Raw genomic sequence first — 16,634 nt, 5'->3', positions numbered from 1 at the left:
ATGAGCTGGATTTCAACCAAATAAAGGACCAGGAAACATAGAGCGCAGGCGTCGACAAACTTAATATTCAAATAAGACATGTGAAATGTCTTCACAAACATTATTTTAAAAGATCTTTGTTGTCGACGTATGCGCTCTATGTTTTCTGTCCAATAATCTATTGAAATTTACCTATTTTCATTGATTGTTTCGAGAAAAATCAATGCGAGTGCAACTTGTGACGTCATAATGTAACGTAGAAGCGTAAAGTTTTCAACAAAATAGCTTATTTCCTATCTAGTCACTATATTAGCTTGACTTTATTGTGATATTGGTCAATACATCCGAATTTGAAATTTACGCTAAAAAAGGGGGCCATTTTAGGACCTTACTGAACATACTCCTTTCACGGTCCACTGAACATGGAAAATGATGGTGCGAGTGGGTCATTCATGTACTATGAACACATTTTTGTTTTTTACCTAATCAAACATGTTTTAAAAGCTAAGGCTGTATATTTTTTTTGAAAATTCAGTTGTTCTAGCTATTTATTTTGGACAATATGATTGGTCTAGTCCTGTGTTTTGACAATTTGATTGGTCTAGTAATCATTTATATATTGACATTCTTGATTTGTTTTTGACATTTCATGCAAGCATACAAACAACTGGCTAAATCTCTAATACTTAAGAATTGAATGCTTCTTTTTGTTACTTCATTGGGGTGTAAAAGCATTGACCGAAGTACATTTTGTATGAAGAGCGGAAGCGCTTCATTCTAAAAATGTGCGCACGGTCAACGCTTTTACAACCCTATGAAGTTACAAAAAGAAGCATTCAATACTTATAATTACATTTTTAGCTAGGATCATGAAAACACGAATTTTATCAATTTTTTATTCAATTCACCTGTGCACTTTATTGTGGGACCTCGTGCTATCACGAATGATAAGTTTTATTGTGTAATGCAATTGCTTAAGGAATAACATGTGATGTGCATTTAGCCAATTATAAAATCGTATTATAATGAAACATACATCTAATGTAATTATTTATGAATACTCTCTGCAGCTTATGGCAGATTCTTTTCTTCTTATAGTAATACACAAAATTTATAATTCATTTCAGAATTATGCTTCACTTAGCTTGTTTAAAGCATTTATTATTTTGAGTGTTTTTAATCTGGTTATTTTTTTTTAGAGAAGACACACCATAAATAGACTATAAGAATTAACAAAATGTTTGATTTTCAAAACCACTAAGAATTGTGGATAACGCTTGGTGTCAAAATGTAGTTGAGCAAATACAAAAGCCTTTTCTCACTGTACTGAGGCAGATAATTAAATAATTATAATATATTGTCTACAAAAAGAAAGATTAAAATATTACAGAAGGTTCAACTTATGACCTATAGATATATACTATAACATTTGTATGAGAATGACTAAGTTTGATCATTTTGGTAATTAGATGGTAGATCTTTGACAGCCTCTGTTGTTCATTACACTGTAGGGGCATTTTTGATCTTGACATTTTGTGTTGATATTTGTCTATTTTTGAAAACAGTATGTATACATCTACAAGTGTACTGTTTTTGATTATTTTTATTGTAAGGTTGCTGTATCATTGTATATCTAGCAGAGAAGATTATATAAACTGTACATTGTTATTGTGTATTGGGTTTAAAACTTGATAAAATAAGGAGATGTGGTATGATTGCCAATGAGACAACTATCCATTAGAAACCATATGACATGGATATAATCATTGTCATGAATATAGGTCACTGCAGCCTTCACTAACAATAAAATTCTAAACCAGAATAGAAACAACTTAAAAATCCTAAGCAATATCTTATAAACAAATATTTGAATTTGTGAAATGTTTTATGACTGTTTTTATTTTATAGGATTTTGTTGAGAAATTTAATTTCCATAATTATGACAGCTTAATACATTCTCCTAAGAAGTTTGACCCTAGAATTAGGAAAGCAGAATCCAGGGCCAAAGTTGTCGTTAATTTGTTGTTTGGAGCTTACAATGGAGACGTAACAGCTCTTAGAAGGTTTGTTTATGTAGGCACTGAAGCAGAAAAAGTTATTTCAATCATGTTATCCAATAGCAGCGTCAAACTCTCATCCTACTCTTGGACAAACACAAAAACATACCTGAATTATTCCTATTTTACCACATATAAGTAGTTTGTGGTAATCGAGATAACACTTAAAGTTTGTGTAATACATTTAAACCTGGTCAAGTTTTCCTACAAATACTTATAATCATTTATTAAGTATTAACGACTAGCTATGATCTTCAAATTTGCATGTTAAAAGACAAACAAAAGACATCACATAGACCTTTGTAGGACAACACAAAATTAAGTTGGTTAAAATAATCAATTGAAATGCAGGGGCGGATCCAGTCATTTTAAAAAAGGGGGGTTCCCAACCCAGAGTAAAGGGGGGGTTCCAGCTATATGCTCCCATTCAAATGCATTGATCGGCCAAAAAAAACGGGGGGGTTCCAACCCCCGGAACCCCCCCTCTGGATCCGCGCCTGAAATGTCAGTTTACTTGTTTTTCAGTCATCAGATAGACCTTTGATTCTGGTCTTTCTTGTGTGGGTCTCATTGGGGTCTAAGAGTGAAACTGGATTGCTGATTTTTGTAAGGGTGACACTTCAAAGTCAAAATATTGTGATGTGACAACAGGGAATGAAGTCTTGCGGAACACGGGAAATTACAAAAAATGAGAATTGTTTACGTAGAAAGAGTAAGCGGGATACAGTAATCTGACAAAACAGTAAGCGGGATCCGGGATCAGAACTCCCCAATGAGACCCCCTCTTGTTAATTCATCTTCAATAATTTTCACAAGCTTTTTTTTTTTTTTGGCATGACTAGTAAGTAAAAAAAAATTGCAAATGTAAATTGACATCAGAATATGTCAAGATTGATCTTATGTTTAATATAAGAATAAAGAAGTAAGAACATCCCTAAAATTGCTGCAAAGTCAACAAAAAAAAGTTAGGCAAAAATAGGTTTCCACACAATTTGTTTTACAGTTTACTGGATTACATAAGTTGTGAATGTTATCATACTTTCAAAGAGCCATTGATTTGTCTATAAATGCAAAAGTTCTATATTCTATATAGTAATTCCTTATTTTCAGATATGCCTTATTAGGTACAGATATGAACTTAGGAGATTATGATGGAAGAACAGCTTTACATGTTGGGGCTGCCGAGGGAAATGATACTGTTGTTAAGTTTCTGTTGGAGAAATGTAAAGTCAACCCGTTCCCTAGAGACAGGTACTATTTTGTTATCTCTATCTTTTATCCAGTTCTATAAATTTGATGAATACATGTTAATTCCAAGTTGAATGAAGTACTGTTAAATTTATATGTAACAAATGATAAATTTGGATTTTAATTATTACATGTATTACATATCAACTGTATAATAAGGATCATAAATATTAAGGTGGTACCAAATTAACACTTTGACTAAAATTAATTTGGCTTGTTGAATTTTCATAAAATTTTTAAAAGACAAAAATTAAAAAAATTTAAAAAAATTGAACCCTACACTTTATCAGAAGAATTTCATTCGATGTATAGCAGTTTGACAAACACTAATTTTAATCATTAAGGTAGATCACAAGTATATATTTTTTGAGACAGAATTTTTTTATAATTTGCAAAAATAAAGATTTTACTATGCTCTTTTCTAAAATTTAATAAAAAGTATGGGTCACCGTGCTATTTTTCAAGCTATGAGTCGTTGAAAATTGCCAAAATGTGGTTAGTTTGTTCATGAAAAAACACATTTGTGTGCATAAAAAAAATTCTATGAGATAGAATTTTGGAATAAATTGTGAGAAAAAAGGTTTCATAATATGTTTTAAGAAAATAAAAAGAAAACATGGTGTCACCGAACTTGATTTCTTGCTACAAGTAAAAATAAAAAATTTCCCTATTAGCCCAGTATAAATTTTGTACTGAAAGAGTTATCTCCCCTTAAATGGCTCATTTGAAAAAAATGATTTTAAAACCCCAAAAAAAAGATATTTGTTAAAAGATTTTGAATTATACGAATAATTAACAAGTTTTCCTCAAATAGAAAAAACAGTCTAACCATTGAATTGCAAATCTGTCTCCAAATTTGCAGATTTAGGCAAATAACTAGACCGATTTTGTACTGTGATTGTACAATCCAAGATGGCGGTATACCATGAATCTACCTTAAGAAGCTTAATATTTAGTGATTAATATGTCAGTTGAATTTTACAGTTATCTCCCTGTAGCGCTATGTACAGTACCACAGTAAATATTTATTTCATATTTTGTAAAATTTAAATATTTCAGATGGGGATTTACTCCGCTTGATGATGCTGTAAGATTTGGACACACAGAAGTACAGAAAATATTAGAGCCCTACACAGAGGAAGATAAAGACAATACAACTGTAGATTCTTGATGAAGGCTATAAATAGAAATTCTTTAGGCCAATAGTTTGAAAGTACCAATCTGTTAACTTAGTTCCTGAAATCTAATGTCTGTTATTGTAGTTATTGAAATTTAATGAGTGTTAACTTTAAATTTAATGATTTAACATAGTTCATGAGATTTAGATTTAATGAGTGTTAACATAGTATATGAGATTGTAGAATTAATGAGTGTTAACATAGTTAGCAATACTGTAAATTCAGAAATTATTGCGTCCATTTATTATTGCAATTTTGTCATTTTAAACTTAAATGTGATTATAATTTTTAGGATGTTTAGAAAAATCCTGTTAAATTCATATAAAAAAAAATGTGAGTTTGAATTATTGCGATTATAATTACCCCTTTGCATTTTTCGCAATAACAAAAACATCGCAATAATTTCTGAATTTACAGTGTTTTATTACTCTTAACATTGAATATAGTAAAATATTGCTCAAAAAGTGATCTTAATGCACAAGAAAAGTGTGATATGGTTCACATGACTGTCAGATTTCTGCTATGCCAAAATTGTCTACCCAATCAGGTATTGATTTTTTTCTACAATAGTAAAGGGGCATTATGTTTTCTGGTCTGTGGGTCAGCGAGGTCTGTCTGTCCTGCTGCAGGTTAAAGTTTTTGGTCAAGGTAGTTTTTGATGAAGTTAAATTCCAATCAACTTGAAACTTATAGATATAGGAAGATGTGGTATGAGTGCCAAAATATTTATTTAAAAAATTGACCAGTAGGGCCCAACATTACCATTTTTACTAAAAGATTGACCGAACAATATAGAAATGTAAAAGGTGTATTCTTTTTAATTTTCTCTTCAGGTTGTTACTCATTTTCAATTAATTTTTTCTTGACCGAAATGATGTCTGGGGGCTGGGAAGCAAGTTAGTGCTTTTAACAGATGAAATTTTATCTTTTTACACTTACAAAATTTATAAATGAAATTTATACATATTGTACATATATATGTGTAGATAGATATCTGTAAGATCTGAAATAATTTGTACATACTAAATCAGTTGTTTTGTGACTATTTGTATTTTAACAAGATGCATTGTATCTATCTATTACCTCCATACTATAATTTGTGTATAAAAAGTATATAACATACAAAAACTCTTTAATGTACAGCTACAGGTTAAATACTTTTAACTCAGGAAGTTGCTCTTGTATTAACCATATATGTATGAGATTTAAATATGACAAACCGGGTGCATTTAAAAAGTACAGCAAATATCTTTGATGCATTTATTTTTGTTGGTGATGATTTTTGCGGATGGAGAAAAAAAATGTTTCATTTCTTGTTCCTTTCAATGGAACTTAAAATCTGTATATTATCGAGTATTAAAATTTGTTTGAATGATGTCTATGAAAAATCTGTGTTATTAATGAATCCACTGTAAATAAAAATGAAGTTGCCCTAAATTTTGTAAGCAACGCGTACTTCATGATAGTGAAGATGTCTTGGCTATAAAAAAAAAACGGGTCACATTAACCTATACTTAATGCATAGATGAATTTTTAAGTTTCAGATAAAAGTCCAGATGAATTTGTATTCTTTATTTGTCAAGATAAGTTTTGTGGTCATAGGTCATTATTTTTGTAAGAATTTGTAAAATATACACAAAAAAAACGTTTGACCTCTAATGTATTTTTTTAATTGCTATACAAGACCTTCAGTGCAGAACCCTCATGGGTAGTCAAGGTCGTTTAACACCCCTATGGTAGAAGCTTTATAAGAATTTAGATTTTTAGTGAATTTGTTTTTCATGATAAAGAATACTCTGTTTTTGCAGTATTTTATTGTGCATAATATTTTTGTTTTAGTCATCTTTTGTTTGTTAGTCATTTTTCCTTACATTTTGTTTTGTCAGTGTGTGTTATTAGTTGAATTTAGCAATGTTTGATTTTTAAAGGGTAAATATTTATAGTTACATAGTGTGTAAGTGACCTTATATAATATATATGGTCAGTAAATTCCATATAGGATGAGAGCGAAGTAACAAATTGATCTTACTGACTATCTTAACAAGTGGCATTTAGACTAGTGGCCTATCATGCAAAGTGATCAAGTCTTCAATATTTAAAACCTACTTCCATTGGTATATACAAAAACAAAGTTAATAATAACAACTTCTTAGCTTTAATGTGTTTATGAATTAATTTTAATCTTTCGTCATCATTTTTTGTTTGGATATTTCCTCAACACTGTGTTATTTTTAGAAAAGGATGTAACTTCACTACTAATCATGAATTGAAATAAAACATGCCTGTTAATTCCATTTGAATAGGCAGATCCAGGCCTAGGGTGCCTGGGGTTTTGTTCTCTTTTGTGTGAAAAATATGGTTTGAGTATTGAGGGAACTACTAAAGTATGACTGTAGCAAGCCCCTCTTATGACAGTCATTGCCCATCCCTTCCCCGTTACCCCCGTATTTATTCTTACCTCTTCATTAGGAAGCGCTTCATTCTAAATGCATGGACAAAGCTTTTACAAGCCTATGAAATTAGAAAAAGAAGCATTGAATACTTATAATAACATTTATTAGCAAGGATCATGAAAACACTATTTCTATCAAGTTTTACTTTAATTTACCTGTGCACTTTATTGTGGGACCTTGTGTCATCATAAATGGTACATTGCATTGTATAATGAATAAAATTTGAGGATGGAAATTGGGAAGTGTGAAAGAGACAACAACCCAACTAAAGAGCAGATAACAGCTGAAGGCCACCAATGGGTCTCAAATGCAGCGAGAAACTCCCGCATCCAGAGGCGTACTTCAACTGTCCCCTAAACAAAAAGTTATTTCAGAAGGACGTGAGATTGCTATTAGCCAATCAAAATAATGTTTTATGACTGCAACCTTTAAATTAATATTTCTCATCAATGCTTAAGTCAAGTGCCCCCTTCTCTATCTCTAAATAAAAGTTCAATCTTAGACAAAAGTAAAACCATAAATTGCTTTTTCACCAAAGATTGGTTAAACAATGCTGATTAACTTATGAAATGAAGGTTCAAATGTTGTAGTCCATTTATATTATATCTCAACAATACATTAACCAGATAGGTTCTATATAATCTTATTTGTCTTGACAATACCTTTACAGTACCCTTAAATCGGTATGCTGTCTCTTTATAGGAATGACTTTAAAAACAGATGAAAGGAGAGAGCTTGTTTAGCCCACATCAGTAGTGCTGTGTAATTTATTTTTATTTTGCATTTATATAGGATGTTTTTATGATTATGCAGTGTATTTCTCATTATACTTAATTCATACAGGCGCGGATCCAGAGGGGGGGTTCCGGGGGTTGGAACCCCCCCTTTTTTTTGGCCGATCAATGCATTTGAATGGGAGCATAAAGCTGGAACCCCCCCTTTACTCTGGGTTGGGAACCCCCCTTTTTAAAATGGCTGGATCCGCCCCTGTTTCATACATGTTGAAATGTCATTTGTAATATGCATGATTCCAATCATTATCTTTCCGTCAAAGTGTTTGGTTTTAGGTGACGTCATTATTTTACATTATTTGAGTGTTTGTTGAGCGAAAAATCAACATCAGTATGTTGAGCTAATGGATGCATATTCTTATAGAAATAACTTCCTAATGACTGCTTCAATATCTTGTTTTTAAATGATAAAATTAATGTAATTCTATAGACAGAGTTAGATTATGTACATAAGAGTAAAGATCGGTGTTTTAAAAATGTTAAGCAGTCTTATTTATCAGTTCAAAAATCCAGGGATCCAGTTAGCCTGATATATGTTCAAATAATGTAGAAATCAGTGTATAGTAAAGGAGTATTTCTGGTACTGTGGATTAATTATTATTCATGGCATACCAATTTTCATCGTTTTCGTTGGTACAGGTGAACCACAAAATTAAATGTTCAACAAATCACAAATGTTGCTATTGGGTTGTAAACAGAATTTGACAAAACCCAGAGACCAGATATCCATGAAAATGCAAGATTTCCTCAATCTACGAAAATTTTTACCCACGAAAATAAATGAATCCACAGTAATGGAAATGATACGGATCAAATGTATTGTTTGAATCTCTAATTAATAGAGAGCCATGGTGTAGTGGTTAGTGCATCGGACTACTAACACAAAGGTTCCTGGTTTGATTCCCATTCGGGATGAAAATTTCAGGAACTCAATTTTCGGCTCTCCCTCGACACCATTTGCGAGTATGGTCTTGAGGAAACGATGATAGTCTGTTGGAAGGGACGATAAATGGCTGACCCGTGTTAAGAGAGAGCCATATCTCTTGCACGTTAAAGACACCCTTGTAGATTTTGAAAAAGAGTAGACTAATTCCGCTACAAGGCAGCACTCGCACCGGCAAAGTGGAAAGGGATTAATATAAGTTGCAAAACTTGTTTCCCAATCCACTATAAATAAATATGTTTAAACTAATAACCTTAATCTCTCAAAAGGTTAATTGCATAGATTATCTACAAAAGTATTTTATATTTTGTTGTTTATTTGTTGACCATTTATTATATTATATACAAGTGCTTTTGTTATGAGTTGAATAATTTATTTTTACATTTTCTTTGATTTGTTTTTTCCTGTGTTATGCATGATATAAATTTGTGGTCAGCAACTATTAAATTTCTCAATATTTTTTTTAGAAAACATGCATTTAAAAATCATTTATTGTACAATATTTTTAAATTCTTGTGATTTTTTAGAATATTTATTTGTTCCTTCACATTTCACCTGAAAGATACAGATAACTATTTTCCATACATTTGATGTGGTATCATTTATGTTCTTATTTTGAATTCCCACAGATAACATACTTATAAATGCCATTAAATGTTCATACAAAGAAATAAAGGTGTTTTTGCCAATGTTTTTGTTGCTTTATGGTATTTCAATATTTGTTTTCTCTGGAAATTTGTCAAGATCAACAATAACTTGTCTTTTTCAAGCATATGATAAAATTGGAGACTTTCAAAAGAGAGTCTTGCAATCAAGTAAGGGGCCTCAGTGGCGGACTGGTCTAATTAGTTACTACTGTTATTACTAGCCGGTCAGCACTTGAGGTTGCCAGTTTGAACTCCTCATGTCAGGTGCACTCAACTCTTATTTTAATTGACTAGGATTGTCAATTTTCCTATCAAAGGTCATGGTTTTCTCCAGGCACTTCAGCTTACTCCACCAATAAAAACTGGCCGTCATGAATTAGCCCAAAAGTAGTGTTAAAACACCAATCAAATCAAATAGCTTCAGACTTTTGCTATAAGTACCCTATTCAATTTGTTGGTGTTGAAGCAAATATCTATTTTAAATCTTTTAAATTTATTCTCTGAGTTTCAAGTTCTTGTATTTAAAGATATATAATGTGGCTGTTGCAAAAGCAGAAAAGATAAATAGTATGTAAATGGATTGGAAAGAGATACATTCAAATATGCCTCAAATTTTATGGTCCTCCAGTTGTTTTTTTGTGCTAGAACTATAAACTTTGCATTCTACCCTATACTTCACATATATTTTTGATATCAAAGAGCAATTTATTATAGCTGGCACCGGTTCTGATGAATTTTATGAAAGTTTTTTTTTTAAGTATGTCCTACCAATGCTTTTTTTTCTCCCCATCCTAATATGTTATACTTTAACTGGAAAATGTTCACTAAATATGTTTTTGCATTGTCAGGTCTACTGGATTATCCTTTTTACATTGTCAGGTCTACTGGATTATCCTTTTTACATTGTCAGGTCTATTGGATTATCCTTTTTACATTGTCAGGTCTATTGGATTATCCTTTTTACATTGTCAGGTCTACTGGATTATCCTTTTTACATTGTCAGGTCTACTAGATTATCCTTTTTACATTTTCAGGTCTACTGGATTATCCTTTTTACATTGTCAGGTCTATTGGATTATCCTTTTTACATTGTCAGGTCTACTGGATTATCCTTTTTACATTGTCAAGTCTACAGAACTTTTTTTGTATTGTTATAACTATTGTTTTCAACTAAAACCAAAGTTTTTTACCTTGACCTTTGACCTAGGAAGTTGTACACACATTACGACATACCCTTTGGTTTTGATTAATATAAATGTCAAGTATAAGTATGAAATTATTAAATTATAACGGTTCTCTAGATATAAAATGGACACAATTTGTTACAAACAGACGGACAGACAGACAGATGGAAGGACAGACTAGTCCCTATAGGCTGACCCCACATTCGCTGGGGCAATAAGTAACCACTAGAGCACAATTCTTGATAAATCTGATAGATATATCTCATCATCTATCAGTGGCAAACATAAGATATAAACAAGAAAAACACTTCACCATAAAGTTGCTAACACTGACTTTACCTATTATTCTTTTCTTTTGTATGCCCCATTTATGGCCATTATGATTTCTGGTCGTGCATCTGTTTGTCCGTCCGTTGTCTGTCCTGCTTCAGGTTAAAGTTTTTGGTCGGGGTAGTTTTTGATGAAGATGAAGTCCAATCAACTTGAAACTTAGTACACATGTTCCCTATGACATGATCTTTCTAATTTAACTGCCTAATATAACTGCCAAATTAGAGATTTTAACCCATTTTTCACAGTCGCCTGAACATAGAAAATTATAGTGCGGATGGGGCATCCATGTACTTAAGGGACACATTCTTGTTGTTTTTTTTTTTATCTCTGCAGTAAAGTTGATCCGATTCTTTTTTATTTTTAATTGTCAGCAGTAATTGAAATAAATAACCAAAGAAATAAAATGAATTTTTATTGTTTAAAGCTGGAAAAATCAACATCAATAAAAACATGACAGTGGTAAACATACCATCGTATATATGTAGGTAAAAATCTACTGGAGCTATTCCATTAAATTGAATGAGGGATGGCAGGAGTGGAAGTTTTCATTTTAGATATTGGGTGGTGGGTCAAATTGATAAAATATTTTGGTTGATAAAATAAGCCTAAGTAAATTGCTGGGAAGATTTGTTTTTGAAAATTGGTTAAGTCAAATATTTCAGTTGTTAAATAGGTATGTATTGAAAGTCCCTTCCTGCTCTACCACACAAAATTAAATGGAATAACCCCTTAGCGTATGTATATCTATCAATCCTAGTATTTATCACATACATGTACATTTTAAATAACTTCTGCAAATTGTGTACATCTTTTTTATTCAAACAGTTAGAACAGGCTGGGAAACAATTATTACTTAATGCTAAAACTAACTTTGGTTAATTCTTTTCACTATTTGGGAAATAAAATGGCACAAATTGCTGTTCGTTTTTGTTTTGATCAGAAATAAACAGCATGGATTAATAGCTAATTTTACATCTTTCTTATAGTATGGCAAAATAATAAGTTTCACCAAAAAGAAGCTTATTATTTAATTGTAACAGTGTCCACGGCTCTTTACATTTTACCAAAGAAATTAAGCATTCTTTACAGCTGGAGGTTAAGTACCCTGGTCTATCCATTATAAATAAAAATGCCTTTCTTAGGGAGCTACCATTTGATTTTTATGGCGGGGGGGGGGGGGGGGGGGGGGGGGGCTAGGATGAAATTTGAAAAAAATAGGCAGGACAGGCCCGAGGAGTTTTGAGTAAAAAAAAAAGGCAGGATGAGCAACTTGGTAAAAAAAAAAGGCAGGATGACAATTTGAGTAAAAAAAGTCAGGATAAACTAGTAAAAAAAAAGACAGGACCGAATAGAGTAAAAAATAAAAATGCAGGACAGAGATTACAACTAAAAAAAAAGCAGGAAAATTTTTCATCCTAGCCCCCCCATAAAAATCAAATGGTAGCTCCCTTATAACTAGAATATAACAAATGAAACTTATCAACTATTGATGAAGTATATGTTTAAATAAAACAAGTAAGCTAGTTGTAAATTTTTCATAAATAATTAAATATACTGGCAAGGATTAGAAATCAGTTGTGAGATAAATAACCATTTAATTAAAATGATGTACAGGGAAGACAAATCTAAGCGAAAAATAAATAAAACCAATATAATACAATGAATTTATCAAATTATGATGGCAAATAAAAAGAAAAAAAAACAGCTATTAAAATTCCAAAGGGTTGTAAACTGTTCTATAAATGTTTTTTGAATTGATGAAGTTATACATTAACTTGTTTACAATTACGTAAATATAAGAAATCTCCACAATATGTATAAAGAATATGAATAATAGAAAGCACAGAGTACACATTAAAAAAAAAACAGTTACCATCACTTGACAGTCTGAGATACCATGTGATATGGTTATTAAAGCGAATGCTAAGAATTTTGTAAGATAAGGGAAAATAAAAAAGGGAAGTAATGAAAAACACAAGGATCAAGTGCCCAAGTACCTCATCTTTTGAATAGAATTTCAGATATCTGTACATATATATCATTTTAACATTAATGCTAATTATGCAGAAACAAAAACAATTATTCAATACAAAAAACAATAATTAAAATAATAACCATATCGGTGGATATGGATGGCACTCATATATTAGTTACTTAGGATTTCCACTAAAAAATGTAACTGTTTGGACCATGCCCTCTCAAATAAAATATGCAGACAGCAATTTCAAAATTAATCATGTGACTAACAAAATATTTTTAAGCAAAAAAAGGAGTCCTAGCCAACTGCTATGTTGTGGTCATTTAGCTAGGAAGCATCTTATCCATTGATATATCAATATATACCAATACACCTTATCGCTATTTAGTCCATTCCGGGAAAAACAGTCATTTATACAACTTCCTGTTTGGGTCACCGGCCGAAAAATGGAGGTCATCAGTAGTGAGCTGAGGGAGAAAAAACTTTAGAAAGTGATCATCAAGAAACTTTGATATAGTATGATCCATTTTTTTCGAAATTAAAATTGAAGTAAAAAAATATTTTGTTTGAAGTATTTACGGTAGTTTAAACAGGTCTCATTAAAAAGTATCATGCATGGTGAATTATTTAAACAGGGTCCCAGATAGCTTCAACTGGATGAAAAAGTTGTGTAATTTTAGAACTTATCCGGGATGGAATAAATAGCGATTAGGTGTATACATGCATGGGTCTGTTTCAGAAAATATAAATCTGCTGCAATTTTTTTTTTAAATAGATAATAACAAAATGTACACAACCTTCAGATATCTATACTGACAATACACATATCAATTAACAAACAACAATGATCAAGAACAGTATACCCTTAACTAGTAGCACTAAGATATTACTATCACAAAATGTATCACATATTTATGAGCTGCTTCCTCTAGAAATCGACCTTATGCAAATGCATCTATTTTGGGTTGAAAAAATCTCTATGGAAAGTATGTAGTGGGTCTCATTGGGTTCTAAGTGTGACGCGGGATTGCCGATTTTTTGTAAGCGTGACACGTGAGTCAAATAATTGTGTTGTGAAAACGGGAAATGAGGTCTAGTGGGACCTGGGAAATGACAAAAAAATGAGAATTGTTTACGTACATAGTGTAAGCGGGATACGGGAATCTGACAAAACAGTAAGCGGGATATGGGATCGGAACCCCCCAATGAGACCCCCTATGTAACAGTTTGAACATGTAGTTCATATGAGAACTACAAAACAGACCAATAGTCATCTTTGTATCTTATTTAAGAAATGATAGTAATATTTTTTCTGTCTAGGAAGAAATAACATAAAAAATTTGGTGCACACTGAATAACGCGTAAAGCGGGTTATTTAACAGTGTGCACCACATTTTTTATGTTATTTCGAATAGACAGAAAAAAATATTACAGTCATTTCTTATAATTTAATTCTAAATTTCATTTTTAACCGTAGAACACCATGAAAAAACGTTGATAACGTCACGGTCACATGACTAAATTATGTCTATGGTCTGATAACAAAATAACGTCAGCTAATCAGAAGACGCGTTACATCCAAAATTAAATTATATTTGAATGTTCCAAAATCGATCAAAGTATAGGTCTATTTACATCTAACACAGCTTATATGTTATTGCAAATGGTTAAGGGTGTTTCTATTTGCTAAATATAGTCTTCATCTGTTCTCAAATAAAATTTTATACTGATTGTTACAGAAGCTACTATACTCTTATTATTCGTTATAAAACTAATATAAAAGAAATGCTAGATTTTTGTCTGAAAAAATTTTAACACTGAAATCTTTTTTTCTGAACAACTTCTGAAAAATCTTAATAGAATTGATAATTTTTAGGAAAATGAGGTCAACAGAGGAAAGACCTTTGTGACAAAGTCAAATCTTAAAATATTCAATAATTGTTTTTCGCAATTGAATAGACTAGAAACTTAAATGGACCCTTAAAAGCTATTTCACATTTAATGTTTTGTCAAAACTGCTTTACTTACCTCTGAAAACATAAGGTTAATCAATACATCAATGGCCGAAAATTGTTAAAAATTGACTATCGATTCGTCTGAAATTTTCAGGGCAGATAGATCTTGACCTGATAAACAATTTAACCCATGCCAGTTTTGCTCTTAATGCTTTTGTTTTTGAGTTAACAGCCAAAAACTGCATTTTATCCCATGTTCTATTTTTAGCCATGGCAGCCATATTGGTAGGTTGACCAGGTCAATGGACACAATTCTTAAACTAGATACCCCAATAATGATTGTGGCCAAGTTTGGTTTAATATGGCGCAGTAGTTTCAGAGGAGAAGATTTTTGTAAAAGATAACTAAGATTTACGAAAAATGGTTAAAAATTGACTATAAAGGGCAATAACTCCTAAAGGGGTCATTTGACCATTTCGGTAATGTTGACTTATTTGTAAATCTTATTTTGCTGAACATTATTGCTGTTTACAGTTTATCTCTATCTATAATATTTTTCAAGATAATAACCAAAAACAGCAAAATTTCCTTAAAATTACCAATTTAGGGGTAGCAACCCAACAACAGATTGTTCGATTCATCTGAAATTTTCAGGGCAGGTAGATCTTGACCTGATAAACAATTTTACCCCATGTCAGAATTGCTCTAAATGCTTTGGTTTTTGAGTTATAAGCCAAAAACTGCATTTTACCCCTATGTTCTATTTTTAGCCATGGCGGCCATCTTGGTAGGTTGACCGGGTCACCGGACACAATTTTTAAACTAGATACCCCAATGATGATTGTGGCCAAGTTTGGTTTAATATGGCGCAGTAGTTTCAGAGGAGAAGATTTTTGTAAAAGATAACTAAGATTTACGAAAAATGGTTAAAAATTGACTATAAAGGGCAATAACTCCTAAAGGGGTCATTTGACCATTTCGGTAATGTTGACTTATTTGTAAATCTTATTTTGCTGAACATTATTGCTGTTTACAGTTTATCTCTATCTATAATATTTTTCAAGATAATAACCAAAAACAGCAAAATTTCCTTAAAATTACCAATTTAGGGGTAGCAACCCAACAACAGGTTGTTCGATTCATCTGAAATTTTCAGGGCAGATAGATCTTGACCTGATAAACAAATTTACCCCCATGTCAGAATTGCTCTAAATGCTTTGGTTTTTGAGTTATAAGCCAAAAACTGCATTTTACCCCTATGTTCTATTTTTAGCCATGGCGGCCATCTTGGTTGGTTGACCGGGTCAACGGACACAATTTTTAAACTAGATACCCCAATGATGATTGTGGCCAAGTTTGGTTTAATTTGGCGTAGTAGTTTCAGAGGAGAAGATTTTTGTAAAAGTTAACGCAGGACGACGACGGACGACGACAGACGCCGGACGCAAAGTGATGAGAAAAGCTCACTTGGCCCTTCGGGCCAGGTGAGCTAAAAACAATACTTGTATAACTGATTTAAACAAAATAATGCTGCTTATTCACTATGAAGATTATAGAATGGTGAATGGAAAGGGGGAATGTGTCAGAGACAGCAACCAGACCAAAGAGCAGAAAACAGCAGAATGCCACCAACAGGTCTTTACCAAAATGAGAAAATCCAGCTGGCAGCACTGAACAAAATTACAGCTTGTAAAAGCATCAACCATTATCTGAGGGGTTGAATTTAGAACTTTACTGAAAGTAATTTTTACAAATGATTTTTTTCAAAAATGGAAATGGTTCCTGATGAAGGTTTTAGGAAGTGCTTAAGGAAAAAAAAATAAAGTTTGTTAGTGCTGGTATGCAGGAAATGAGATATTCTAAAAAAATGTTATTAAAAAGGTTCATT

At 31.8% G+C, this 16,634-nt stretch overlaps 1 protein-coding gene across 2 annotated transcripts in view; it reads left to right on the top strand.

The window, feature by feature from the left end:
• The window catches only part of LOC139498482 (glutaminase kidney isoform, mitochondrial-like), a 36,573-nt gene extending 31,986 nt beyond the window's left edge, over nucleotides 1–4,587 (top strand). For both annotated transcript variants that reach the window (XM_071286883.1, XM_071286882.1), the window contains 3 exons: nucleotides 1,888–2,042; nucleotides 3,147–3,287; nucleotides 4,344–4,587. In XM_071286883.1, coding sequence (XP_071142984.1) covers nucleotides 1,888–2,042; nucleotides 3,147–3,287; nucleotides 4,344–4,455 — 408 coding nt within the window. In that variant the 3' untranslated portion in view covers nucleotides 4,456–4,587. The remainder of the gene's footprint in view (nucleotides 1–1,887; nucleotides 2,043–3,146; nucleotides 3,288–4,343) is intronic.
• Nucleotides 4,588–16,634: the final 12,047 nt, after the last annotated feature.

Source organism: Mytilus edulis, chromosome 12 (genome assembly GCF_963676685.1).
Source record: "Mytilus edulis chromosome 12, xbMytEdul2.2, whole genome shotgun sequence".
NCBI lineage: Eukaryota > Metazoa > Mollusca > Bivalvia > Mytilida > Mytilidae > Mytilus > Mytilus edulis.
Note: the sequence above shows the minus strand (reverse complement) of the source record. Positions and strands in the feature narration are given on the sequence as shown.